The sequence below is a fragment of the Lycorma delicatula genome, chromosome 8 (assembly GCF_047948215.1).
Source record: "Lycorma delicatula isolate Av1 chromosome 8, ASM4794821v1, whole genome shotgun sequence".
Classification (NCBI taxonomy): domain Eukaryota; kingdom Metazoa; phylum Arthropoda; class Insecta; order Hemiptera; family Fulgoridae; genus Lycorma; species Lycorma delicatula.
In genome coordinates, this window is record NC_134462.1 from 130,030 (window position 1) to 155,015 (window position 24,986).

At 30.1% G+C, this 24,986-nt stretch overlaps 2 protein-coding genes across 2 annotated transcripts in view; both read right to left on the reverse strand.

Annotated features, from left to right (window-relative positions):
• Positions 1-9,541: 9,541 nt before the first annotated feature.
• LOC142329104 (presenilins-associated rhomboid-like protein, mitochondrial) lies at positions 9,542-16,408 on the reverse strand. Its single transcript, XM_075373439.1, has 4 exons — positions 16,399-16,408; positions 15,525-15,649; positions 13,250-13,351; positions 9,542-9,643 (listed from the first exon to the last, which is right to left on the reverse strand). The coding sequence occupies exons 1-4, from the start codon at positions 16,406-16,408 to the stop codon at positions 9,542-9,544; spliced, it is 339 nt and encodes a 112-aa protein (XP_075229554.1).
• A 4,274-nt stretch (positions 16,409-20,682) lies between these two features.
• LOC142329105 (adenylyltransferase and sulfurtransferase MOCS3-like) overlaps positions 20,683-24,986 on the reverse strand; it is a 40,760-nt gene continuing 36,456 nt past the window's right edge. Inside the window, exon 4 of the mRNA XM_075373441.1 lies at positions 20,683-20,727. Within this exon, the coding sequence (XP_075229556.1) occupies positions 20,683-20,727 (45 nt within the window). The remainder of the gene's footprint in view (positions 20,728-24,986) is intronic.

Consider the following 24,986-nt stretch of genomic DNA (forward strand, 5'->3'; position numbering starts at 1 on the left):
AAAAGTCTTTCTTCTGGAAGGTTCTTGTTTTTAATCCAAGTCAGGGTTGACTTTTTTCATACACAACAAAATTCATCTTTCATCCATAAAAAAGTATAGCAATTAAATTTGGCATCATCAGCCTGTAATTAAAAGCATAAATAAATTATTCCCTTAAATATAAAAAGAAAGGTGGTAAAAGGTATCTAATTTATTAAAGAAAAATTTACTTTTTTGTAACATTTTATCAAACTTATTTAAAAGAAGCATTTCTTTAAAAATAAACTGTTTTTTTTTTTTATTAGTCAGAAGTAAGATAAAAAAACAAATTAATATATATCGATAACAAAATAGGAAATAAAACATTAAATTTTTGTTTACAAAATAATAAAACATTTTTTATTTTTTAATATTAAAATACCATTCGAATTTAATTTAAATGACTTCACACATAAATACTATCCAGAATTAAATATTTTTTCGTCACATTTTTTTGTAATAAATGCATTCATTATTATTTATAAAAAAATTACTTATCTCTGCAGTGTAACATTTGAAAATCTGTAACAAAGAAAAGTAATACATATATTTTAAGGATTTCATTATCTTTTTTAAACGTCCTTTTAAGGATGCTGCTCTTTGTGTGAAATAATCATTACAACACAAAATGCATATATGTTGCAAAAAAAACAACCAAACATGCACGGATACACCGGTCGAATTAAAAATCATTCATTCTAAACGAAGGATACATTGATAAAGAAGTACACACAATAATCAGTTTTTATTGTAATCTTATTGCTTTGTAGCTATTAAAAGTTAGCAAAAATGATTTAAAGGAATACAATGTTTATATGAACATCTTTTATAGTACATATGATTTTCAGAACCTTCAATCCAATTAGCAGTACAATCTCCCTGTAACACATGGAACAGTACTTTTCATGACATACTGGAACAGTACTCTCACTAACATTTGTTTGCATTTTCATTCATTTGGTTATGTGAACATAATTTATTTTGTTATATATTGAAAGGTAAAAAAAAAAAAAAAAATTAAATCAAATTACTTGCATAGGAAATATATTTACCTTTAAAATATTTGATTATTAACATTGTTTTTATCAGTCAAAAGATGACCTAAAATCATGCCATGCTTGAACAACATATTTACAGTTCTGCCAAATGTAATAATTTCCATATAATACCATCCTCTGAAAAAGAAGATTATATGCATTCAACACAATATACATAATAACAAATTTATACTAGAAATTACTTATGATTACAATAGTTACTGTTATCAAATCCTCTGCAATAAGTCTGCTAGGAAAAAATTGTATTATGTTAATTACTCTAATAATCAAACCAGCCTGTATATTATATTATTTGATGACACAATATATTACATAATTTGTTGATTTACTATCTTTTTATGCTTATATATATATATATATATATATATATATATATATATATATATAAAGCATGTTACAACTGTACGGTTAACGCATAAAACAGACAGCTTCTTTCAACTCAGCACATTCCCAAATCGGTACTAAAAAACCCCTTCAACTTACTTGTTTTTACCAGTTATCAATGATTTGAATTTTCTGTTTTCTTTTTCCATCATAATTTTTTAATAAACCTTACGCCCCACAAATATTACATGCTTATGTTATCATGCAATAACACAATGCTCTTTGTTAGGTGTCATTGATTGTATATTCTGGTGTGCAATTTCTATATCATTTGATAGAAGGCTAGCGCAGCATTTGTTATGTGCTTCCTTTTTGAAGGTCGATCAACAATGTACCGAATTGATCCCGAATAACTATGGTGATAAATATGCCTAAAAAGCAAATCCTGCTTATACTTTCAATTGTGACAACAGATGTACTATACAAAAATGATTGGCATTTCATTTCTAAATTGCTATGCAATACTCTTTTTCATTACCATAAACAATCAAATTGAAAAATTCATCATTTCTTCTGTATATTATGACAAAAATTCCACTAGTTTATGGTCTTTTATTAACTAATATGAGTAGTAACATACATAAATTTTGTTATCATCCAACTCTTGATAAATGATTTTATAAAAAATTGCTCTAGAAAGAACTGGACAAATCAATCCAAATCCAAGATATTGACATGAAAGCTTAAAAGATGTAACACTGTCCTTATTTCATGGTGACAATGATAATTATATCATATATACTTTAAAACTAGATTATTTAATTAAAATTCAATATAAATGACCACGTAAAATCATTTCAAGATGGTAAATTAAAATAAACATTGGGGAAAAAACAACCCAACCTTATACTGTAGAAGAAAGTAACATTACTAAATGGTCATTCAGTAAAAATTTTAAAGTGAGAAAGTACTATATTTAAATCCTACTCGTGATACTATTTATAGTATAAATTTAAATTTTGGTAAAAAGTACTCATGTGATAATCCACATAATATTACAACAGTTATGCATAAGCATATATTCTACGGATAAAAATCTTATTTAATATAATTAAGCTATATTAATATGATATTTAATATACTACACACAAAAATTAAGATGTTTTTCTCAAAAACACTCGATTGATTTTTATTTCCAATTAATGTACACTACCTTCAATCTTCTAAGAAGAGTACATTTTAATTGTGATGCAGTTTTAATCATTATAGTTTTCTGTGATAGCTCTAGTAATGTTTTAATAATAAGCTGCAATGATTGAAAGAAAACTAAAATATGTACTATGGACAAATCTTCAGTTTAATATATACTTTAGTGGAAATATTAAATGTATTGTTGCCAATATCCACAATATACAATGGAACGCCAATTTCCCAGATGTCCAACTATCTGGACTCCTTACATCTGCACTAGGCAATTTTAAAAAAGTAACACGTTATTAAAAAAAAATCTAAAACATAAATTACAATCACATCCACGTCTCATAAAGATTGATTCAATAGTTGTAGCATAAAACAGCAAAAAAAATAATAAATAATTTATTTTTTATCCCTTAAAATGTTAAAATTCAAAAAATCTAAAAATGGTTTTAAGATAATTATCTGAAGAGTATATGTAAGCCCAAATCGAATGAATATCTCGTTTAGTATAATCGGAAATGGGGAAAATTTACAATCATTGTCAACATTTTTTTACCTCTCATCGCTTTCAAGATAGAATTTAAAAAAAATCTAGAAACTGGTTTTTAAATACTTTGCTACCAAGAAATTGAAAAAAAAAAAAAAAGTTAATATTACCCCATTTTAACTCTTTAAACTCAGAGTCTAAAAAAATACTTTCTTAATGTGATGTGCAGTTACATCATAAGAAGAATGTGTATACAAATTTTCATTAATTTATCTTCTGTAGTTTTTGATTATCAGTAAGTAAGTAAGGACATATTTTATTTATATATATATATATATATATATATATATATATATCGCATGTTTTCAGTTCATATAATAATCTGGTTTGATAATTAAGGATATTGAGAGACAGTATACGTAAAAATTTCTTATAAATACAATTTATAATAATGTAACTCTGGTGCTGTTAACATAAGTATCAATATTGTTAGGGATTGTTAATATCATGTCTGCAACAAAACAATTGTTTTATCAATAACAGAAAAAAGGGAGATCTTAGAAAAATTGGATAATGGTAATCAGATGAATATGGTTCAGGAACATCCACTCTTTCAGATATTTAGATAAGTGGAGAAACCATTATGATTAATGTTTTGCAACTCAAAAAAGAATAAAGTATTTCCAGTAAGACAATGAAGAAAGCATCAAATGATGAGGGGAATTGAGCTCTTTTGGTGATTTGTTCAAAAGTGATCTCTTGATAAACCAATTAGTGGATCAATTCCAGTAGAGAAAGCAATTACTTTAATAAGAATCTAAATGGGAATGAAAATATTATTGCAAATACAGGTGGCTTCAAAATTTTAATCAGCATGATGGAATTTGGGAACTTTAAATTCATGGAGAATCATCAGCAAACATCCCAGTAGCAAATGAATTTATTCAACAATTTTCTGATTCTTTTAAAATATTATGATGAATACTTTGCTTATAAAGTACTTTGTAATTAGAAATTAGATTTTTTTTTCTTGTACATATATCTTTTGTTATGTTCTTGTATGTTATGTAAATCTTTGTAATTTTATATCCAGGTCTGAGCACAGGAGGTAACTCTCAGCTGAACTGATTCATTCTATTTATAGAGGTCTATCATGTTACATTTGAGTACCTGAATAAATTGAATTTAATTGAAAATTGTGACAATATGTCCTTGAATGGAAAGCTCTTCCTAAGATAACTTTATTTCCCAGCATAGAAGAATCAGCTCCAGGCTACAAAATATTTGACATTGTTGGTTGGTAGTAACACAACTTGAGATCATCGATTAAATCTTATACTGATTGGATTAGTCAAAAAGATCATAGAGGTGACCGCAAGAAAAATTTTTTTTTTTTCTAGCAAATTTTTTCACATTGATATGATTATTTCTATTTAATCTTTTCCTGGACAGACAACTAAATGTCTTTATCAACACCTGGACACTATATTACTAGAATGAACAATTAGTTAAAAATACCAAACTTAAAAATTAAATTACAGAGTTATAAAAGAAATAAAATCAGCAATTAAAATGCTCAATATCAAAACAAAAATATTTTTTATACAGTACAGCATAATGTGAAGTGCCTATGTCATATGTTAAAGGCGAAATAAAATCACAATGACACAATATTAAAAATATAAATTTTTTTTGTCTTCAGTCATTTGACTGGTTTGAAGCAGCTTGCCAAGATTCCCTATCTAGTGCCCGTCATTTAATATTGGTAAATCCCCTACATCCTACGTCCCTAACAATTTGTTTTACATATTCAAAGCATTGCCTGCCTGCACAATTTTTTCCCTTCTACCTGTCCCTCCAATATAAAAGCAACTATGCCAGGATGCCTTAAGATGTGGCCTATAAGCCTGTCTCTTCTTTTAACTATATTTTTCAAATGATTCTTTCTTCAATTTGCCGCAACACCTCTTCATTTGTCACTTTATCCAATCATCTGATTTCTAACATTCTCCTATTACACCGCATTTCAAAATCTTTTAATCTTTTCTTCTCAGGTACTCTGATCGTCCAAGTTTCACTTCAATATAAAGCTACACTCCAACATATACTTTCAAAAATGTTTTCCTGATGTTTAAATTAATTTTTGATGTAAGCAGATTATATTTTTGACTGAAGCTTTTTTCACCTGTGCTATTCGGCATTTTATATCGCTCCACCTATAGTAATTCTACTTCCCAAGTAACAAAATTCTTCTATCTTCATAATCTTTTTCTTGCCCTATTTTTATATTCAGTGGTCCATCAACATTATTTCTACTACATTTCATTACTTTCATTTTGTTCTTGTTTATTTTCATGCGGTAGTTCTTGTGTAGGACTTAATCCATGCTATTCATTGCTTCTTCTAAATCTTTTTTACTCTCAGATATAATTACTATGTCATCAGCAAATCGTAGTATCTTTATCATTTAACCTTGTACTGTTACTCCGGATCAGACTTTTTCTTTAACATCATTAACTGCTAGTTCTATGTAAAGATAAAAGTAACGGGGATAGGGAACATCTTTTTTTCAGACTCCCTTTTTTATTACGGTTTCTTTCTTATGCTCTCAACACTAAATTTTTTTAAAATGCAGAACATTTTATTCCAGTCTACATTATCAAATGACTTTTCTATGTCTATAAATGCCATGACAATACAAATATACATGCCATATATGCGACAAGTTGGTGGATCACACTATACGACTCCTGTTGTATTGCCCAAAGGAATTCTTGCATCCAAGCTTTCCCAACTATCCATCTGCTTGGCTCACTCTGAGGCAAATCACAATTAACAACTGAGGTAAAAACTGGTCTATAACTGCTTCTAAAGTTTTAGGACATGTAGTGGATAAGACATGAAAGTAGGGATGTTGAACACAAAGGCAGATCAACAAATGAAAATGTACCAGATGAAGATGACATAAGTGTGTATGACCCATTGTTCAATATGCAGAGATAAAAGTTATGCGTCATTCAATCAACTATAGTACCTAAAGAAGAACATAATGATGAATAGTAAAGGTGTTGAAATCACCAATTATTAGGCAGGACAAAGGTATTTGGGAAAGCAGATTGGAAAGATCGTCTTCACTGATACTGGAATTTGGGGAAAAGTATAAGTTGCAGATATTCATTTTAAATGATGCCAATACTTTCACTGAGCTGCAGGGATGTTTATAGCCAGGGGAATCTGTGCGGCTAATCAACCTCCTTCAGGAAAACAGCCACACCTTCATGTCCTCTACCTACACTTAGCCGCATCTCTTATAGACCTAGCTGCGAGAAGACACTTCATTATGGGGAAGGAGGTGAATTTCCTGCAGACAATGTACCACAGAATTTTCTTCCTTTAGTAAAAAAAATATATAAACCCTGCATGTAGATTATCAAATACGATCCAGTTTTTCTTTTTGGTGTTTATAACCTTTAGGAAGTAATTTGCTTCTTCAGACACTTCATTTGTCACCATATCTGTGAAGAGACCTCGAGATGTGGTGGGGACCTGGAAACCTTGGAGGGCAGAGATACCATACCAGGCAACAATTTTTTTTTTTTAATACATCCCTTCATAGGGATTTTGATAGTTTGCTGCATATTTGGTACAGCAGGAATTTTATTTGGTGATGTACTGATTGAGTGATTTTCAATAAACTGCTCACTATCAGTCTTTCCACCAAAAATATCCTCCTTTTTCTTGCCTAAAAAGAATTCAGTGACGAAAAAGCAGACGTAAGGAATTTTATCTGGTCTGACAAAGCCTAGACCAATTTGGTCGGTTCTTTCCATGATGGACATGCATTCTCCTTTTGCACATTATTAGAAAGAGCCTGGAAAAAACTTAACAGTGCGTTGTATAGGATTCCTCATGTTGAGGGATTTTCTATATTCCTGACAAGCTACACAAAAGGACACTTTCTGCTCGGTACAAATTTTTAATAAAGCCTGTTCCTCCTTGGAAAGGGGGCAACCTCGAAACAATCTTGAAGTTTTGCCAAATGCGAACCTTTACAATTAATACATTTTTCAGCTTCAAAGCATGCACTATCATCATGTCCTGTACGGCTGCAATGCAGACAAATCTGTTCCCTCATGCAACCAATTTTGTTGTGATCAAAACCCTGATACTGTAAGCAGCATCTTGGGTTTGGTATGAATGGTCACACACAGACAGAGAGGTAGCCAAGTCTTATTCGCTTAGGAACAGTTGGAGTAAAAAAGGTTAGGATAAGTGAAAATGTTGACACAACCATTTTACTTATTCATAATCCTCTGCACAGAAGTGACTGACTGCGATGATAGATCTTCTGATATTTCAGATAATTCAATACCAGCCAACTCATGGTAAAAGATCACTCTTAGAAAGATACACTCTCCTGCTGGAATTTAGTGTATTATTATTGGGCTCCACTATCACTTTGTCCTTCCCCATGCACCTAAGGGCTAGTAGTTTCCGACTCTTGTTATCATTACTTACCTGGGCACCATTACTAAGTTTTTTAATAAATTTCAAAGCCAGAGCTGTTATTATGCACTTACTTATTACAAAGAGAGAAACCTTAGAAAAGGATTTAACTTCCTTGTTACACTTTACTAAAAGAAACCATACATTAAATAATTTAGCACTCTCTGTTACATTACTTGTTTCTTTATCGTTCGATACCTCTTCAGCTGAAAAGGTTGGTCGAAGTCTTTTCAAACTCCCAGTTTGTTAGTTTTTTCAAGAGGAACAACAAGTACTGAAATATTATTAACTAAAACCGAAATTTTGTTCCCAAAGGACCAGCGATTCAACAGAAGACTCCAGCACAGCGTTCGCATACTGGAGAAGGTAGGGTTATGTACAGTTGGGTTCACCCTGGTTTCAGAGGACATGAAAAGAACTCTTTTGGCTGATAATGAAGATGTACGTGGCATAATTAAGATAATCAAAGACATTAATCTAAAAGATTGCTGTTTTATGTGGCCTATGCATGGAACTCTGACAGAAGGGTGATATTAGCAAAGAATGTGGAATGAAATTTTAAATAAAACAATGCCAACAATACTGATGTAATGCATCGTGAAGATTTTATAACGTAAGGCTTAATTTTACACAAGAGATTTCATATCGGGCAATACAGACTGTGATTTCGAGAATGTTGATGAATGGATCATTAGTGATGACAATAACCCAGGGTACTAAATTTTGTGCAATGATGAGATTGTAGATACCATATATGATCAGCCAACAGCTCAAGAAAAGGCAATGACTTAAATCCAGGGCTGTCTCACACAAACTTAATTTTTGTCCATCATTATTGAACAGTTAAAGCATACAGATTCTTTGTTAAAATGATTATGTGATCTCGTACAGTTGCCGCCAAATAACGGTGAGCTTGGAGTGGCGACAATTACTACCCAACGTATCATACATCATGTTTATGCTACTAAGAATTGACTAATCATGGTGTGCCAATGTTTTAGAGAACAATAGTATAGCAGATGTGCGGGCTGATCATCCAAGCGCACTGTTACATGTTGGCTACTGTAGCTCCTAAATGAAGATCAACATACAAGCAAATATACATTCTTGATTTTTTTTAAAAAAGAAATAGTATTTTTAAAGGTATGTTTAAATTATTAAATGTTAGTATTATTAAAGTTTTATTCTATGAAACGTACTGTAATTTTTTTTCTATTTTTTTAACAGTTTTAAAATAATATATTTTTATAATAAATGCAATTTCTCTTCAATATGTTTTTGTAAGTTTTTGAAATGACATTTTTTATAAAACAGTAAGGTAGTAGTAGCAAATTTTAATTTATTTAAAATAGTTTTTATAAATTCAGATTCTTTTATTAGCAAATTTCTACCACGTTCGATTTTTGTAACGTCTAATTGTATCTGTTTTTTATTATACTGTACTTACTTATGTTCTGAGTATCTTTTTACTGTAATACAATTATTTTTTATACTTTCATATTTTTATTAAGTGTGATACCCATTATACATCGGAATGGTATGTCCACACTTATGATGAACCTTTTTTAATTTTCCATTTACCTGGATTTGGCCTTGTAAATGGCAGTCTGGATAATCGGCATTCCATTGTATTTTACACATGTTATCTTAAAATATAAAATAACATTATTGTTGTATACAATGTTACTGTAGACAGAAAAACAGATTTTGTAGAACTGATTATGTTATTTATTTCATAAAAGTTCATCAGCAATTAGTTATATTTTTATGATGATGTATAAATGAAGAAAAATATCATATAAAAGATTGTCAAAAATGATTAAATCTCCAAGGATCTGTTTATTTTTAGCTTATATTTAAGACATAAGTTTGCACTTAAAATTTATTAACTATTAATCTCTATAACTGTTAATCTCTTAAAAGTAAAAGAATAAAATTTTTAATTTATATCTTACATTCCTACTATGGCACCACCAAGATGTGCTGCATGATCGAAAAATTGCCACTTAAATAAAATACCAGCAGCATCCAATGTCATTATTGCTTTTATAGCCTAAAAAAAATAAAAATTATTAAATTTACTTCTTAATGCAAAACATACCTGTTAATACAGACTAGTTAAGGCCTGTCAAATAAAATAATTATTTCTAATAACAATTTTGAAGCAAATATAATGAATGAAAATATAAAAACGATTTCCATGTTTGTATTTTATATATATATATACGAGCATATCGCATTGTTATCACTTGTTTATCACATTGTATTCCTCTAAAATTTAACAGCTTAAAATGATGAAAAATCATGTTTTTTAATATTTAAAACATTATTGTTGTACACAATGTTACTGTAGACAGAAAAACAGATTGTTGTAGAACTGATTATTTTATTTATTTCATAAAAGATTAAATTTTGAATATGTAAGATCTAAAGATAAATTTAGAATTTTAAATAGACACTGATAAAAAAATAGATAACTGATGGTCAAGTCTACCCTATATATTCAACTTGAATGTCAAGGGAATCTTTCTTAATCTTTTTTTACACCTATATTTTTAATCTTCTAATTATGAATGACTTGTCTTGCATCTAGAAGCTATGTTCTTCACAAATTTATATACTTAAAATGAGAAAAGTAGAAATGTAAACCGAGGTTTAGCTAATAAAGGAAACAAAAGTAAGTTAGATTACGTAGAAATTATATTAATTTGATTACATTATTATAAATTATGTAATATAAGAATTACATAATTTAATTCTTATGAATATAAATATTACATAATTTGGTTTAGAAATAAATATTTTTCAAGGAATAATTACAAAAACTATTTATTAACTAAATAATCCCTATTTAAGTTATCTGAAATTTTGGCATTGGTATATTGGGAGATTTCCTCCACTCCTTTTAAAGCGGGCAAGAAAGGACAGTTGGTGCACTTCATTAATAACTATTTTACACTTGTTTAGTAACCACAATATGTTTTTGTCTAAAAATTTATCTTTTCTTTCCCATAAACATTCTTTTGACATACTTGGAAAGAAAATTATCTGGTACCCGCCTATAATATTCCAATCTCACCTTCTCATGTTCATTCTTTTGATTGTCAGAACCGCAAACCTATTTTTATGATGATTAAGATTTTATAAATCATTACACAATAGCAATATGCATGCTGTCTAAAATACTAAATAAAGAAATGGACTGAAAGATAATTCTGGTTAATCAAGATATTTAGTGATCAGACCAAGTACTATTTTAAGTCACGATTACTAGGTTTCTACTGTATTACTGTACAGTAATCACAAAGTGTAAAACACATTTAAATTTACATAAGCATAGACTAAATATCATTAAAAAAAAAGAAAAAAAAGAACTTGCAAGTAAGTAGTGTTTTAGTCAAATTAACCATTTAGCTTTTCATCATTAAAATTATTCATAAACAAATTGGATGTTAAGTATTATTCTTTTTGACTAGGATGGTAGAAACGGGGATTTACTAAACCTTCCCTTGCTATGGAGCAGACAAAAATAAACTAAGTATTTTTCAACCACATAGGCAGTTAGATTACCGTGCATTCAGAAAATTGCTGTGCACAAGAAAAAAAGTAATGAAATTTTCTTAGTATTACTTTATAAAAATGGATACTGTAATTACTAGAATAGTTTATAAAAAGTGTTGAAAATGACCTCCAACATCAGAACAAAACTGCACACATTTCAATTTGTTTTCAAACACTTTAACCAGCTGGTGTACTGGAATGTCTCTTACGTATGTCGTTAATGAGGATTTTAGTTCGTCAACTGTGTGTGATCTGTTGTGATACACTTCTTGTTTCACTGCTGTAGAAAGTAAGATAGTCAGATTGGGTGATTGTGCAGGCTACAAACCCCTTCAAATGATTCATTCACCGAAGACATTTCATAAAAACATAATTGACCTGTTAGTTGTGTACACTGTGGGACAATCTTGTTTGAACAAACCGTGATAATTTCCATTTCTGTTAACTGACTAATGAAGTTTGTTAAAACAGCACAATAACAGTCACTATTAACTGTATTTTTAAAAAAGTTTGGACCCACAATGCGTATTTGACCCAGACTCCAATTTTTGTAAGATTGTTTGTGTAATTCATTGGGGTTGGGGTTCTGTCAGGAACAAGACATAGAGAGACAACAGGACTCTAAGGCACGCAGATTCACGATGGATGAGGTGACCTGGGCAATTGGTAGATTGGGTGACAAACGGAGTCCTGGATCTGATGGGATTCCTGCACTGATTCTCAAAAGCCTTGTGAGATGGATCTTTTGGGAGATCATGGTTAATAGGGGTCTGGAGAGTGGCTTCTTCCCGGTTTGCTGGAAGGAGGTATGGGTGGTCTTCCTCCCCAAGGGAGGACCAGCTGGTTGGCCAGCAGAGTATCATCCTATTTGCCTGTTAAATACCACGGCTAAAGTGGTGAAAAGGATGCTGGCAGTAATTGATGAACTAAAAGCTGGCATGGATATTCACTTAAACCAATATGGCTTCTGTAAGGGAAAGTCGACTACCCAGGTGATCTCAAGAGTGATAAACTGGGCTGCGAGAGAAAGAGAGGGCACATGGAGAACGAGGAATATGCAGATGATGATTTTGTTAGATGTAAAGAATGCATTCGGCTCCATACTGTGGGGATCCATTATGGAGTCGCTGAGAGAGAAAGGCATTACTAATTAACTGTGCAGGCAGGTTGGAGATTATCTAAAGGATAGGTGGGCCACAGCTGATACACAACAAGGCGGTTATTGGTTTCAGCTGTTTAGAGGTGTTCCACAGGGGTCAGTGCTGAGGCCCCTGCTTTGGAATGTGGTTTATGACGGCGTGTTGAAACTTTGTCTGCCAGCACAGACGGAGACCATTGCATATGCCGATGACCTTGTGGTCCTTGTCAGCGGAAGGACGGAAGAGGAAATACAGACAAGAGGCAATTCTGCATTATCTTTAACTGACAAGCGGATACAAACACATGGGACTGAAACTGGTGGTTAACAAATGTAAGTTATTTGTTAATCAGGGCCCAACATAATTGGGTCCCGATTATAGGCAGTATAAACCCCTCCCCTAGTAGTTATAGGCAGGCAAGAAAATGTACAGACTGAGTCACGGTCCTTGGAAGGGGGCTCAGGAATGACATAGTTGGGCCTGGTTAACCCCAAGATATGGCTTTCATGCTGAAATTTCCAGCAGCTTCTGTTCGTTTAGTTTTGGTGGTCTTCCACTTTGAGCAATTCAATTCAGAAAACTAGTGCTTTATTAAATCGATATACTTGTTACCTTCATGAAAAATGTGTTCAACGAGAAAAATGCCCTCCTCAACAGAAAGAAACATTATATTACTTGCAACAATTGACTGTGATAAATGAAACAACATGAATATTGAAGCATGTTCAATCACAGCTCAACAACTGACATCTCGGTTTATTACACCCAATGGTTGTCCACAGAGCAACTAACCTAACGTCGAAAGGAATGCACCACATATTTATAAAGCATCTGCACAGTGCATAAACACTGAAATAAAGCCTACCTGTAAACTCAAAAAAGAAAAAACACTATTATACTATAATAAAATTTTTAAAATAAATTTTAATTAATAAAATATTATATGTAATTAAACTTACATGATGAGCTTTAAAATGTACAAATGGTAAAAATATTAGTGACATCTCAGTATCTGGGTAGGCAGTACAAACATAACCAATGATGGCCATTATAGCACCAGACTATAACACAAAAATTTATTCCAAAAATACAAAATTACAGCGTTAATCAAAACTAATATAACCTAAATAAATTAAATACTAAGTTAAAATTAACTTAATTGAGTTTATTACTTACTTATTTAAATTTATTTTGATAGGGATAAGTCAACAACTGTTATGCTAGTGCTTATTCAGTATTTAGTAAACCAAGTAGGGAAGAGGGACCCCACCTTTTTCTTTACTGCAAGGCTTTTGATTACTTGGATCATGTACTAGTAAGTGAGAAATGTGTAGTGTCAATGAATATGCTCGGAGCATGCCTGCAGAAAGTTGAAGTATAGATGCTAATCGATAATGTTAGCTAAAAGTGTTTTTCAGTGTTACTGGATAATTAAATTAATTAATTATAAGTGTTTCACTTGTTCTATTTTGGATCTCACAGTCTTGAAAACATTTTTTTCTTGGCAACCACTTACCAGAACAACCTGTTTTAATTTTTACATATCACTTAACACGGCTTACTGGTATTAAAAGCAACAATACTGGTAAGAAATACATGCAAAACCAGAAAGGTCAACTTTAGAAGAAAATTGTTACATAATATGAGCAAGAGAAGACATGTCTGACACAGGATATCAAAATTTTGCTTGAAAAATCTGCTTCCTGTGCTAAAGAAAACTACTATGGAGCAGATGAATTTTACCTGAAAACAAAAGGAATAAGGAATAGATGAGATTTTCATGAAATGTTCAGATCGTACAACAGCCAAAAGATATTAATGAAGTTACCAGAGTATTATGAAATAAATAGAATGAAATAAGACATTTCATAGTCTCATTTTGGTCTGATGTGAATGAATAATGAACAAATAAACAATTAAATTCTGGAATAATTTTTTTTCTTTCCATTAGTCTTTTATTTTAATTTTATATATTCTTTTAGTGTGCTTGTAACAAGTTTACATTTTCAAAATCATTTACATGCTATACTTTTATATTCTGTATAACACATTGGAATGTTTTTTTTTTATGGTGATTTCATATTTCCTGAAAAATTATAATTTCGCTATAATATTAAAATTTGAATTTTTTTCTAATTACGTGAGCTTTTCATAACTACAACACAAAGAATGCTTCACTAAAAATCTAAACAATTAAAACTAAAAAAACAATCTAAACCATTTTATGGTTCATCACTGCTCTCTTTTCTAAAAAATAATGTCGCGTAGAAAGGAAACTTGTTAACTGCTACAGGCAGATAAAAGCAGTGACACTAAAGAATACTTCCTAAAGATATTATTAAGAGAAAGATTTGTGTAAAAATAGAATACATAGCAACCTATTTTAACAGTTTCTATATTAATATAGTAAATCGATGACTAGGTGAATGATTTGATAAAATTGTATTTAAATTAAACAGTTATAAAAATAAAATTAATTGTCAAAGATAATATTATACTTAGCACTTATACTAGCGCACAAAAACCATTACAATTTTATCACAATAATTGACATTGTATTAAATACATATAGAGAATACTCATATTAAGAGTTAAATTAACTAAAAGTTAAGTTAAAATACAGAATGCATAATTTTTTGTCACTTATAAAATGATTCAGCTTAAAAATTTTCATGAAAAAATTTGTTTAAATCACTGCGGGCCAGATAGGGGCAGTATGGAATAAAATATTTAAGTTGCCGATTTTTATGAATCTCAATTAATATCAATTTTCTGATTCAGTTTTTCAGTCATAAAAGAAAAATAACCAGAACAATTTTTCTTGTAAAATATTGTATGAATGATGAGCTGATAGTTTTTTATTAAATATGATTCCCATTTTCTCATACTTAATTTACAACCTCATATACACTTTTCTAATTTGACTATCGATTTCTTTCTACAGGATGAGCTTTTTTAGTAGAAAAAACTGGATCATCCTTTGAATTGCAAATTTCAGAGAAATTCAGTGTTTTACATGTATTTCATACAGGACACAATAGTAATGTATTTAGTCATGAAATTTGGCTTAGAATGAGTTAATGTAATGGAATGGTTTTTATTTTCTGGATGACCTTTACAGTTATTATTTTCAGTTATTTTTTAAAATATTAAATTTTAAAAAAGTATTTTAATTATTAAAAAACTATATTTACTTATATAAAGTAAAACAAAAAAAAAAAAAAAAAAACATACTGCTCCCAATGAAAGCCCAGATACTCCAAACGCAGATTTATATAATAAACTAGTTAATGAGGATATGCAACCAGCTGCCATGTACAATCCAACAAATTGTTCTTTGCCCAGGGCAGCGACAGTTCCTAAAAAGAACAAAAACATTATAAACAATGTAAACTATACCATAATTTCTTTTATTAATATATTTTTAAAGATAATTCAAATTATGTCCATAAATTTGATTACCACAGCAGAATGATTCCAAAACTATTTAATACCAAGTATAAAGAAAAATAAAATTTGAAAAAACCCACAGTGAAGTCAATATTTTGTAAATCCAAAAATACCATCTTTTATTTACAGTTTTATTTATTTATTGAATATAGTTTTGCATACATCATATAATTACTGCATTCAATAACGTAAATTCATTTCTAAAAAAAGCGGCAGGTGTGAATGGATAATTTTGAATTATTCAGAGTAAATTCAAAGTTTATGACACCATTTAGTTTTCTAGTCATTGCCATTTAGTTACATGTTATATTGATTGGTCAGAAGTGTAGAATACATTAATATTAAACACATTTAAAAAACAAAATGGTGACCGCTGTGCTGTGAAAAAATAAATATAAAAATTATGGTGGCAGAGAGGCTATTGTGACTTCAGAACAAATTAATGACATGATTCAAATGTCTTTTGGCTATAAACAGTAAAATTATATTATGAATTAAAATGTATGGATTTAGGAGAAGAGGACTGACTACTTAGTACCTACAATCCAAGAATATCAATTACTGCACAACAAGATCTTTTTAGAAGCTGCAAACATGTCCTGGAACAGCAGCAGAGAAATTATTGGATCTTTAATTTATTTTGAAGTCAGTCAATTGCCTGGTTTCATGCTATTTATTCACAAATCCTTTCTTCTGTTCTATCCTAATCGTTCAACATTAGCATATTTATTACATCATTCATCCTCCATTGTCCGTTTCACACATTTTATAATCATCAACTCCTCTACAGTTTTTACCTTAACTACTTATCTCTCCATCGCCAAACTATTGATCTCCATCAGCTATAAATTTATTCACCCCCAACCAACTTTGACTGTTAAGATTCTGCCAAAACTTTCTTTTCTCTCATGTTTCTGTTAAGATCTTTTCTTTAGCGATTTATTAAACTACCAACTTTCAACATCCTCTTGTAACATGATGTTTCAAAAATCTCTATTTACACTTTCCCTTTCTGGTTTTCCTATTATCCATAATTTACAACCATAAAACACTAACCCTACATTAATATTTTCAAAAATTGGGGTATGTGCTCCTTTATCTTGCTTCTTCATTAGCCTTCATTCAATCACAAACTTTTCATCTTATTATAAAATTCTTTTTATGGGGATCTTTAAAGAGCTGAGCATTCTCTCATTACCTCCAAAATAAAATTAATCAACTGAAGGCTAGAATTTGACAAGATTTCAATGGACCTTCTTTAAGATGTCACTGTGGATTACAGTGAAATTACATTCATGAATTCAAGAAAGTGTAACTTATCGATGGTCACTACCAACATTATGGTAACCTAAAATAATTTTTAAGTAAATGCAAGATGAATGGCATAACTTTAGTTTTTGCAGTTAAACGGTGTAAATATTTAAGTTAAATAAATTTAAATTTAATTACACATTCATTTAAATTGTCTGTTCTTGGCTGTAGAATTCTTAGCACCAGAAATACTTTTCACACTGATTGGTAATCATCTATTATAAATTTTAATTCTAATATATATACACAAAAATATCTTCCTCTTTTAAAGGTATTCTGATATTTGATACTCCAACGATTACCATAGGGTATTTAAGACAGTCAGTCATTAACCTACCTTTAAATTATTTTTAATTTTAATAAAAACAAGTTGATTTCTCCAGCAGTGCTCAAGATGGATATTTTAAACATTTTTATGACATGTAAAAGGAAAAATACTAAAATTATACTATGCTTAGTTTTAAATATTAATAAATTACGCTTGTCATTAAAAAAAATTATTTTCAAAACACATTCCTTTCACAAGTCTAAAATTACTAATAACATGGTCTTTGGAAGTTATTTTTATCCTCCTTAGTCCACCTTTGTTGTTCAATCACTTTTTTACAGTTAATTTTAGCTTGCTTAGGTTATAGTTTTGAATATAATTAATATATTTAATGAAGCGCAGCATAATTTGTATGAAAATGACTATATCAAGGACATCCAGAAAGGTTTGGCTGATGGAAAATTACAGACTTTATTAATAAATAAAATAGAAGTAATTTAAATAAAATTAAATTAGTTTTACTTCCTTGTACGAAGTAAAGAAAGTATTGTGATCATGAAACATTTTGGTTTTCATATTTCAACAGAAATATCAATTTTGACCATCCCTGAATCCATTTTGACTAGTTGCGGCATGACATCTGTATGCACATATGTATTATGTATCTCATATAATTAAAAAATGATTAGCCGTATGATGTTGAAATTTCGGATTTAGGACTGTTGTAACATCTAACTGTGCACCTCTCCTTTTGATTGCCTGAACCAAAAGTGTCAAAAAAAGCCCAAAATAAAAATAAAATTGGTGTTTGGACTTTTTCTTAACTGCAGTAATAAGCCCTCATTGATAGCTTTTTAAAGATATATCAAAAGTGGTACTTATTTTCATTGGTTTCAGAGTTATAACCAAATAAAATTTTTATTAATGAAATATTTGGATCTTAGGTTCACATCGGTTCAAAACAGACTTCATCTCCTTTTTCTTTAACTTTTTTTAAAAATTTAAACACATCGATTAATTAATAATTATGTTAACCTCTCACTGTAAAATTATTTTTATGATGAATAATAATTCAATAACAAAAAAAAGATAAAATATTAGAAGTTTTTTATGAAATAAAATTTTATGTACTTTTCATTTAAAAAAAAAATGTCATGTGTTGTCCATATCAGATATTTCTGTAATGATAAAATTGCTAGTAAGACCTATTGCTAGTAAAAAAATTCAAGGATTACTATTAAAATGTAGAATTCTATCTTTAACTTTATCGCACTTCTTAATTTTTTTAATTTTTTTTCTTGGTTGAACACATCATTTGTTATTGTGTCGGTATTTTGAGTAATTACTGTTACTGTAAAATTAAACCACTTTCTGTGTAATTTGTCTTTAGGTGTTTGTTCTATTAAATTGAATTTTTTCTCTCTTAAAAATGTATGAAGAATTTTTTAAAAGAAAATAACATCGCATATATATTATATAAACTTAATTATAACAAAAGTAATAATTTGGGTTTTGTATGTTAGCAAAGATGATGGTCTGAATTATTACTTCAGAATGCATTTCTGTTGCTGAAGTAATTTCAGGATGGCAGTATGAACTTTTACATTGATAACAATATAGTAAAGGTACTGTAAGAATTTAGACTTTGATTAAAGTAACAACCCACCAGAAAGTAATGAACTTAGATTTTATTTTGCAGAAGTTATTGTTTCAACTAATATGCTACCATAATTTATTTTTACATTGAAAATAATCTGAAGTTTTAGGTAAGTAAGCCACTGCTCTAGTACAAAATATAACATTTCAATTTGATTTTAAAAATAAACTTTTGTTTCCACATATTTTTATATTTTAATTTTCCTGGCTTTAAAAAGTTTAATATTATATTTACTTTTTCTGTCATCTGTCACACTGGTTTGATTGTATTCTCCATTTTTTTATGTACTGTGCAAATCTTTTAACTTTGACGTATTTATACATCCTTAATCGCTGTTTTATATTCAAATATATATGTTTCACAGCTTTTTATGTTCCATACATCTTTCTGTTACTAAATTAATTGAACGTGGATATCTTAATACACAGCCCATCAATCTCTTTAAAAATTTTTGTCACAAATTTTAAATATGATTAACCTGAAAACCTAACTTTTCACTTTATAGAAGATAATTTTGATAATAATGAGATCTTTATCATGCTGATCTTTATGGGAGCATGAAAAAGTCTTTCTTCTGGAAGGTTCTTGTTTTCAATCCAAGTTAGGGTTGACCTTTTTCATACACAACAAAATTCATCTTTCATCCATAAAAAAGTATAGCAATTAAATTTGGCATCATCAGCCTGTAATTAAAAGCATAAATAAATTATTCCCTTAAATATAAAAAGAAAGGTGGTAAAAGGTATCTAATTTATTAAAGAAAAATTTACTTTTTTGTAACATTTTATCAAACTTATTTAAAAGAAGCATTTCTTTAAAAATAAACTGTTTTTTTTTTTTATTAGTCAGAAGTAAGATAAAAAAACAAATTAATATATATCGATAACAAAATAGGAAATAAAACATTAAATTTTTGTTTACAAAATAATAAAACATTTTTTATTTTTTAATATTAAAATACCATTCGAATTTAATTTAAATGACTTCACACATAAATACTATCCAGAATTAAATATTTTTTCGTCACATTTTTTTGTAATAAATGCATTCATTATTATTTATAAAAAAATTACTTATCTCTGCAGTGTAACATTTGAAAATCTGTAACAAAGAAAAGTAATACATATATTTTAAGGATTTCATTATCTTTTTTAAACGTCCTTTTAAGGATGCTGCTCTTTGTGTGAAATAATCATTACAACACAAAATGCATATATGTTGCAAAAAAAAACCAAACATGCACGGATACACCGGTCGAATTAAAAATCATTCATTCTAAACGAAGGATACATTGATAAAGAAGTACACACAATAATCAGTTTTTATTGTAATCTTATTGCTTTGTAGCTATTAAAAGTTAGCAAAAATGATTTAAAGGAATACAATGTTTATATGAACATCTTTTATAGTACATATGATTTTCAGAACCTTCAATCCGATTAGCAGTACAATCTCCCTGTAACACATGGAACAGTACTTTTCATGACATACTGGAACAGTACTCTCACTAACATTTGTTTGCATTTTCATTCATTTGGTTATGTGAACATAATTTATTTTGTTATATATTGAAAGGTAAAAAAAAAAAAAAATTAAATCAAATTACTTGCATAGGAAATATATTTACCTTTAAAATATTTGATTATTAACATTGTTTTTATCAGTCAAAAGATGACCTAAAATCATGCCATGCTTGAACAACATATTTACAGTTCTGCCAAATGTAATAATTTCCATAATAATACCATCCTCTGAAAAAGAAGATTATATGCATTCAACACAATATACATAATAACAAATTTATACTAGAAATTACTTATGATTACAATAGTTACTGTTATCAAATCCTCTGCAATAAGTCTGCTAGGAAAAAATTGTATTATGTTAATTACTCTAATAATCAAACCAGCCTGTATATTATATTATTTGATGACACAATATATTACATAATTTGTTGATTTACTATCTTTTTATGCTTATATATATATATATATATATAAAGCATGTTACAACTGTACGGTTAACGCATAAAACAGACAGCTTCTTTCAACTCAGCACATTCCCAAATCGGTACCAAAAAACCCCTTCAACTTACTTGTTTTTACCAGTTATCTATGATTTGAATTTTCTGTTTTCTTTTTCCATCATAATTTTTTAATAAACCTTACGCCCCACAAGTATTACATGCTTATGTTATCATGCAATAACACAATGCTCTTTGTTAGGTGTCATTGATTGTATATTCTGGTGTGCAATTTCTATATCATTTGATAGAAGGCTAGCGCAGCATTTGTTATGTGCTTCCTTTTTGAAAGTCGATCAACAATGTACCGAATTGATCCCGAATAACTATGGTGATAAATATGCCTAAAAAGCAAATCCTGCTTATACTTTCAATTGTGACAACAGATGTACTATACAAAAATGAAATTAAAATTCAATATAAATGACCACGTAAAATCATTTCAAGATGGTAAATTAAAATAAACATTGGGGAAAAAACAACCCAACCTTATACTGTAGAAGAAAGTAACATTACTAAATGGTCATTCAGTAAAAATTTTAAAGTGAGAAAGTACTATATTTAAATCCTACTCGTGATACTATTTATAGTATAAATTTAAATTTTGGTAAAAAGTACTCATGTGATAATCCACATAATATTACAACAGTTATGCATAAGCATATATTCTACGGATAAAAATCTTATTTAATATAATTAAGCTATATTAATATGATATTTAATATACTACACACAAAAATTAAGATGTTTTTCTCAAAAACACTCGATTGATTTTTATTTCCAATTAATGTACACTACCTTCAATCTTCTAAGAAGAGTACATTTTAATTGTGATGCAGTTTTAATCATTATAGTTTTCTGTGATAGCTCTAGTAATGTTTTAATAATATTTTTTTTTTTTGTCTTCAGTCATTTGACTGGTTTGATGCAGCTCTCCAAGATTCCCTATCTAGTGCTAGTCGTTTCATTTCAGTATACCCTCTACATCCTACATCCCCAACAATTTGTTTTACATACTCCAAACGTGGCCTGCCTACACAATTTTTCCCTTCTACCTGTCCTTCCAATATTAAAGCGACTATTCCAGGATGCCTTAGTATGTGGCCTATAAGTCTGTTTCTTCTTTTAACTATATTTTTCCAAATGCTACTTTCTTCATCTATTTGCCGCAATACCTCTTCATTTGTCACTTTATCCACCCATCTGATTTTTAACATTCTCCTATAGCACCACATTTCAAAAGCTTCTAATCTTTTCTTCTCAGATACTCCGATTGTCCAAGTTTCACTTCCATATAAAGCGACACTCCAAACATACACTTTCAAAAATCTTTTCCTGACATTTAAATTCATTTTTGATGTAAACAAATTATATTTCTTACTGAAGGCTCGTTTAGCTTGTGCTATTCGGCATTTTATATCGCTCCTGCTTCGTCCATCTTTAGTATTTTTACTTCCCAAATAACAAAATTCTTCTACCTCCATAATCTTTTCTCCTCCTATTTTCACATTCAGTGGTCCATCTTTGTTATTTCTACTACATTTCATTACTTTTGTTTTGTTCTTGTTTATTTTCATGCGATAGTTTTTGCGTAGGACTTCATCTATGCCGTTCATTGTTTCTTCTAAATCCTTTTTACTCTCGGCTAGAATTACTATATCATCAGCAAATCGTAGCATCTTTATCTTTTCACCTTGTACTGTTACTCCGAATCTAAATTGTTCTTTAACATCATTAACTGCTAGTTCCATGTAAAGATTAAAAAGTAACGGCGATAGGGAACATCCTTGTCGGACTCCCTTTCTTATTAGGGCTTCTTTCTTATGTTCTTCAATTGTTATTGTTGCTGTTTGGTTCCTGTACATGTTAGCAATTGTTCTTCTATCTCTGTATTTGAACCCTAATTTTTTTAAAATGCTGAACATTTTATTCCAGTCTACGTTATCGAAAGCCTTTTCTAGGTCTATAAACGCCAAGTATGTTGGTTTGTTTTTCTTTAATCTTCCTTCTACTATTAATCTGAGGCCTAAAATTGCTTCCCTTGTCCCTATACTTTTCCTGAAACCAAATTGGTCTTCTCCTAACACTTCTTCCACTCTCCTCTCAATTCTTCTGTATAAAATTCTAGTTAAGATTTTTGATGCATGACTAGTTAAACTAATTGTTCTGTATTCTTCACATTTATCTGCCCCTGCTTTCTTTGGTATCATAACTATAACACTTTTTTTGAAGTCTGATGGAAATTCCCCATTTTCATAAATATTACACACCAGTTTGTATAATCTATCAATCGCTTCCTCACCTGCACTGTGCAGTAATTCTACAGGTATTCCGTCTATTCCAGGAGCCTTTCTGCCATTTAAATCTTTTAATGCTCTCTTAAATTCAGATCTCAGTATTGTTTCTCCCATTTCATCCTCCTCAACTTCCTCTTCTTCCTCTATAACACCATTTTCTAATTCATTTCCTCCGTATAACTCTTCAATATATTCTACCCATCTATCGACTTTACCTTTCGTATTATATATTGGTGTACCATCTTTGTTTAACACATTATTACATTTTAATTTATGTACCCCAAAATTTTCCTTAACTTTCCTGTATGCTCCGTCTATTTTACCAATGTTCATTTCTCTTTCCACTTCTGAACACTTTTCTTTAATCCACTCTTCTTTCGCCAGTTTGCACTTCCTGTTTATAGCATTTCTTAATTGCCGATAGTTCCTTTTACTTTCTTCATCACTAGCATTCTTATATTTTCTACGTTCATCCATCAGCTGCAATATATCGTCTGAAACCCAAGGTTTTCTACCAGTTCTCTTTATTCCGCCTAAGTTTGCTTCTGCTGATTTAAGAATTTCCTTTTTAACATTCTCCCATTCTTCTTCTACATTTTCTACCTTATCTTTTTTACTCAGACCTCTTGCGATGTCCTCCTCAAAAATCTTCTTTACCTCCTCTTCCTCAAGCTTCTCTAAATTCCACCGATTCATCTGACACCTTTTCTTCAGGTTTTTAAACCCCAATCTACATTTCATTATCACCAAATTATGGTCGCTATCAATGTCTGCTCCAGGGTAAGTTTTGCAGTCAACGAGTTGATTTCTAAATCTTTGCTTAACCATGATATAATCTATCTGATACCTTGCAGTATCGCCTGGCTTTTTCCAAGTGTATATTCTTCTATTATGATTTTTAAATTGGGTGTTGGCAATTACTAAATTATACTTCGTGCAAAACTCTATAAGTCGGTCCCCTCTTTCATTCCTTTTGCCCAGCCCGTATTCACCCACTATATTTCCTTCCTTGCCTTTTCCAATGCTTGCGTTCCAATCTCCAACTATTATTAAATTTTCATCTCCTTTTACGTGTTTAATTGCTTCATCAATCTCTTCGTATACACATTCTACCTCATCATCATCATGGGCGCTTGTAGGCATATAAACGTTAACAATCGTTGTCGGTTTAGGTTTTGATTTTATCCTTATTACAATGATTCTATCGCTATGCGTTTTGAAATACTCCACTCTCCTCCCTATCTTCTTGTTCATCACGAAACCTACTCCTGCCTGCCCATTATTTGACGCTGAGTTAATTACTCTAAAATCACCTGACCAAAAGTCGCCTTCCTCTTCCCACCGAACCTCACTAATTCCTACTATATCCACATTCACCCTATCCATTTCCCTTTTTAAATTTTCTAGCCTACCAACCTTTTTTAAGCTTCTAACATTCCACGCTCCGACTCGTAGAATGTTATTTTTTAATTTTCTGGTGACCCCTTCCTTAGTAGTCCCCACCCGGAGATCCGAACGGGGGACTATTTTACCTCCGGAATATTTTACCAAGGAAGGCGCCTCCATTATTGTTATGTGAAAATGCAGAGCCACATTTTCTTGGAAAAAAAAGCAGCTGTAGTTTTCCATTGCTTTCAGCTGCGCAGTACTCAGAGGACTGAGTGATGTTGATACGGCCGTTTAAGTCGTC

Coding starts and splice junctions, on each gene's coding strand:
- LOC142329104 (XM_075373439.1), bottom strand. Junction 13,352..15,524: donor CTGGGCTTTCATTGGGAGCA/GTATGTTTTTTT, acceptor TTTGTGTTATAG/TCTGGTGCTATAATGGCCAT. Junction 9,644..13,249: donor TACATTTTAAAGCTCATCAT/GTAAGTTTAATT, acceptor TATTTTTTTTAG/GCTATAAAAGCAATAATGAC.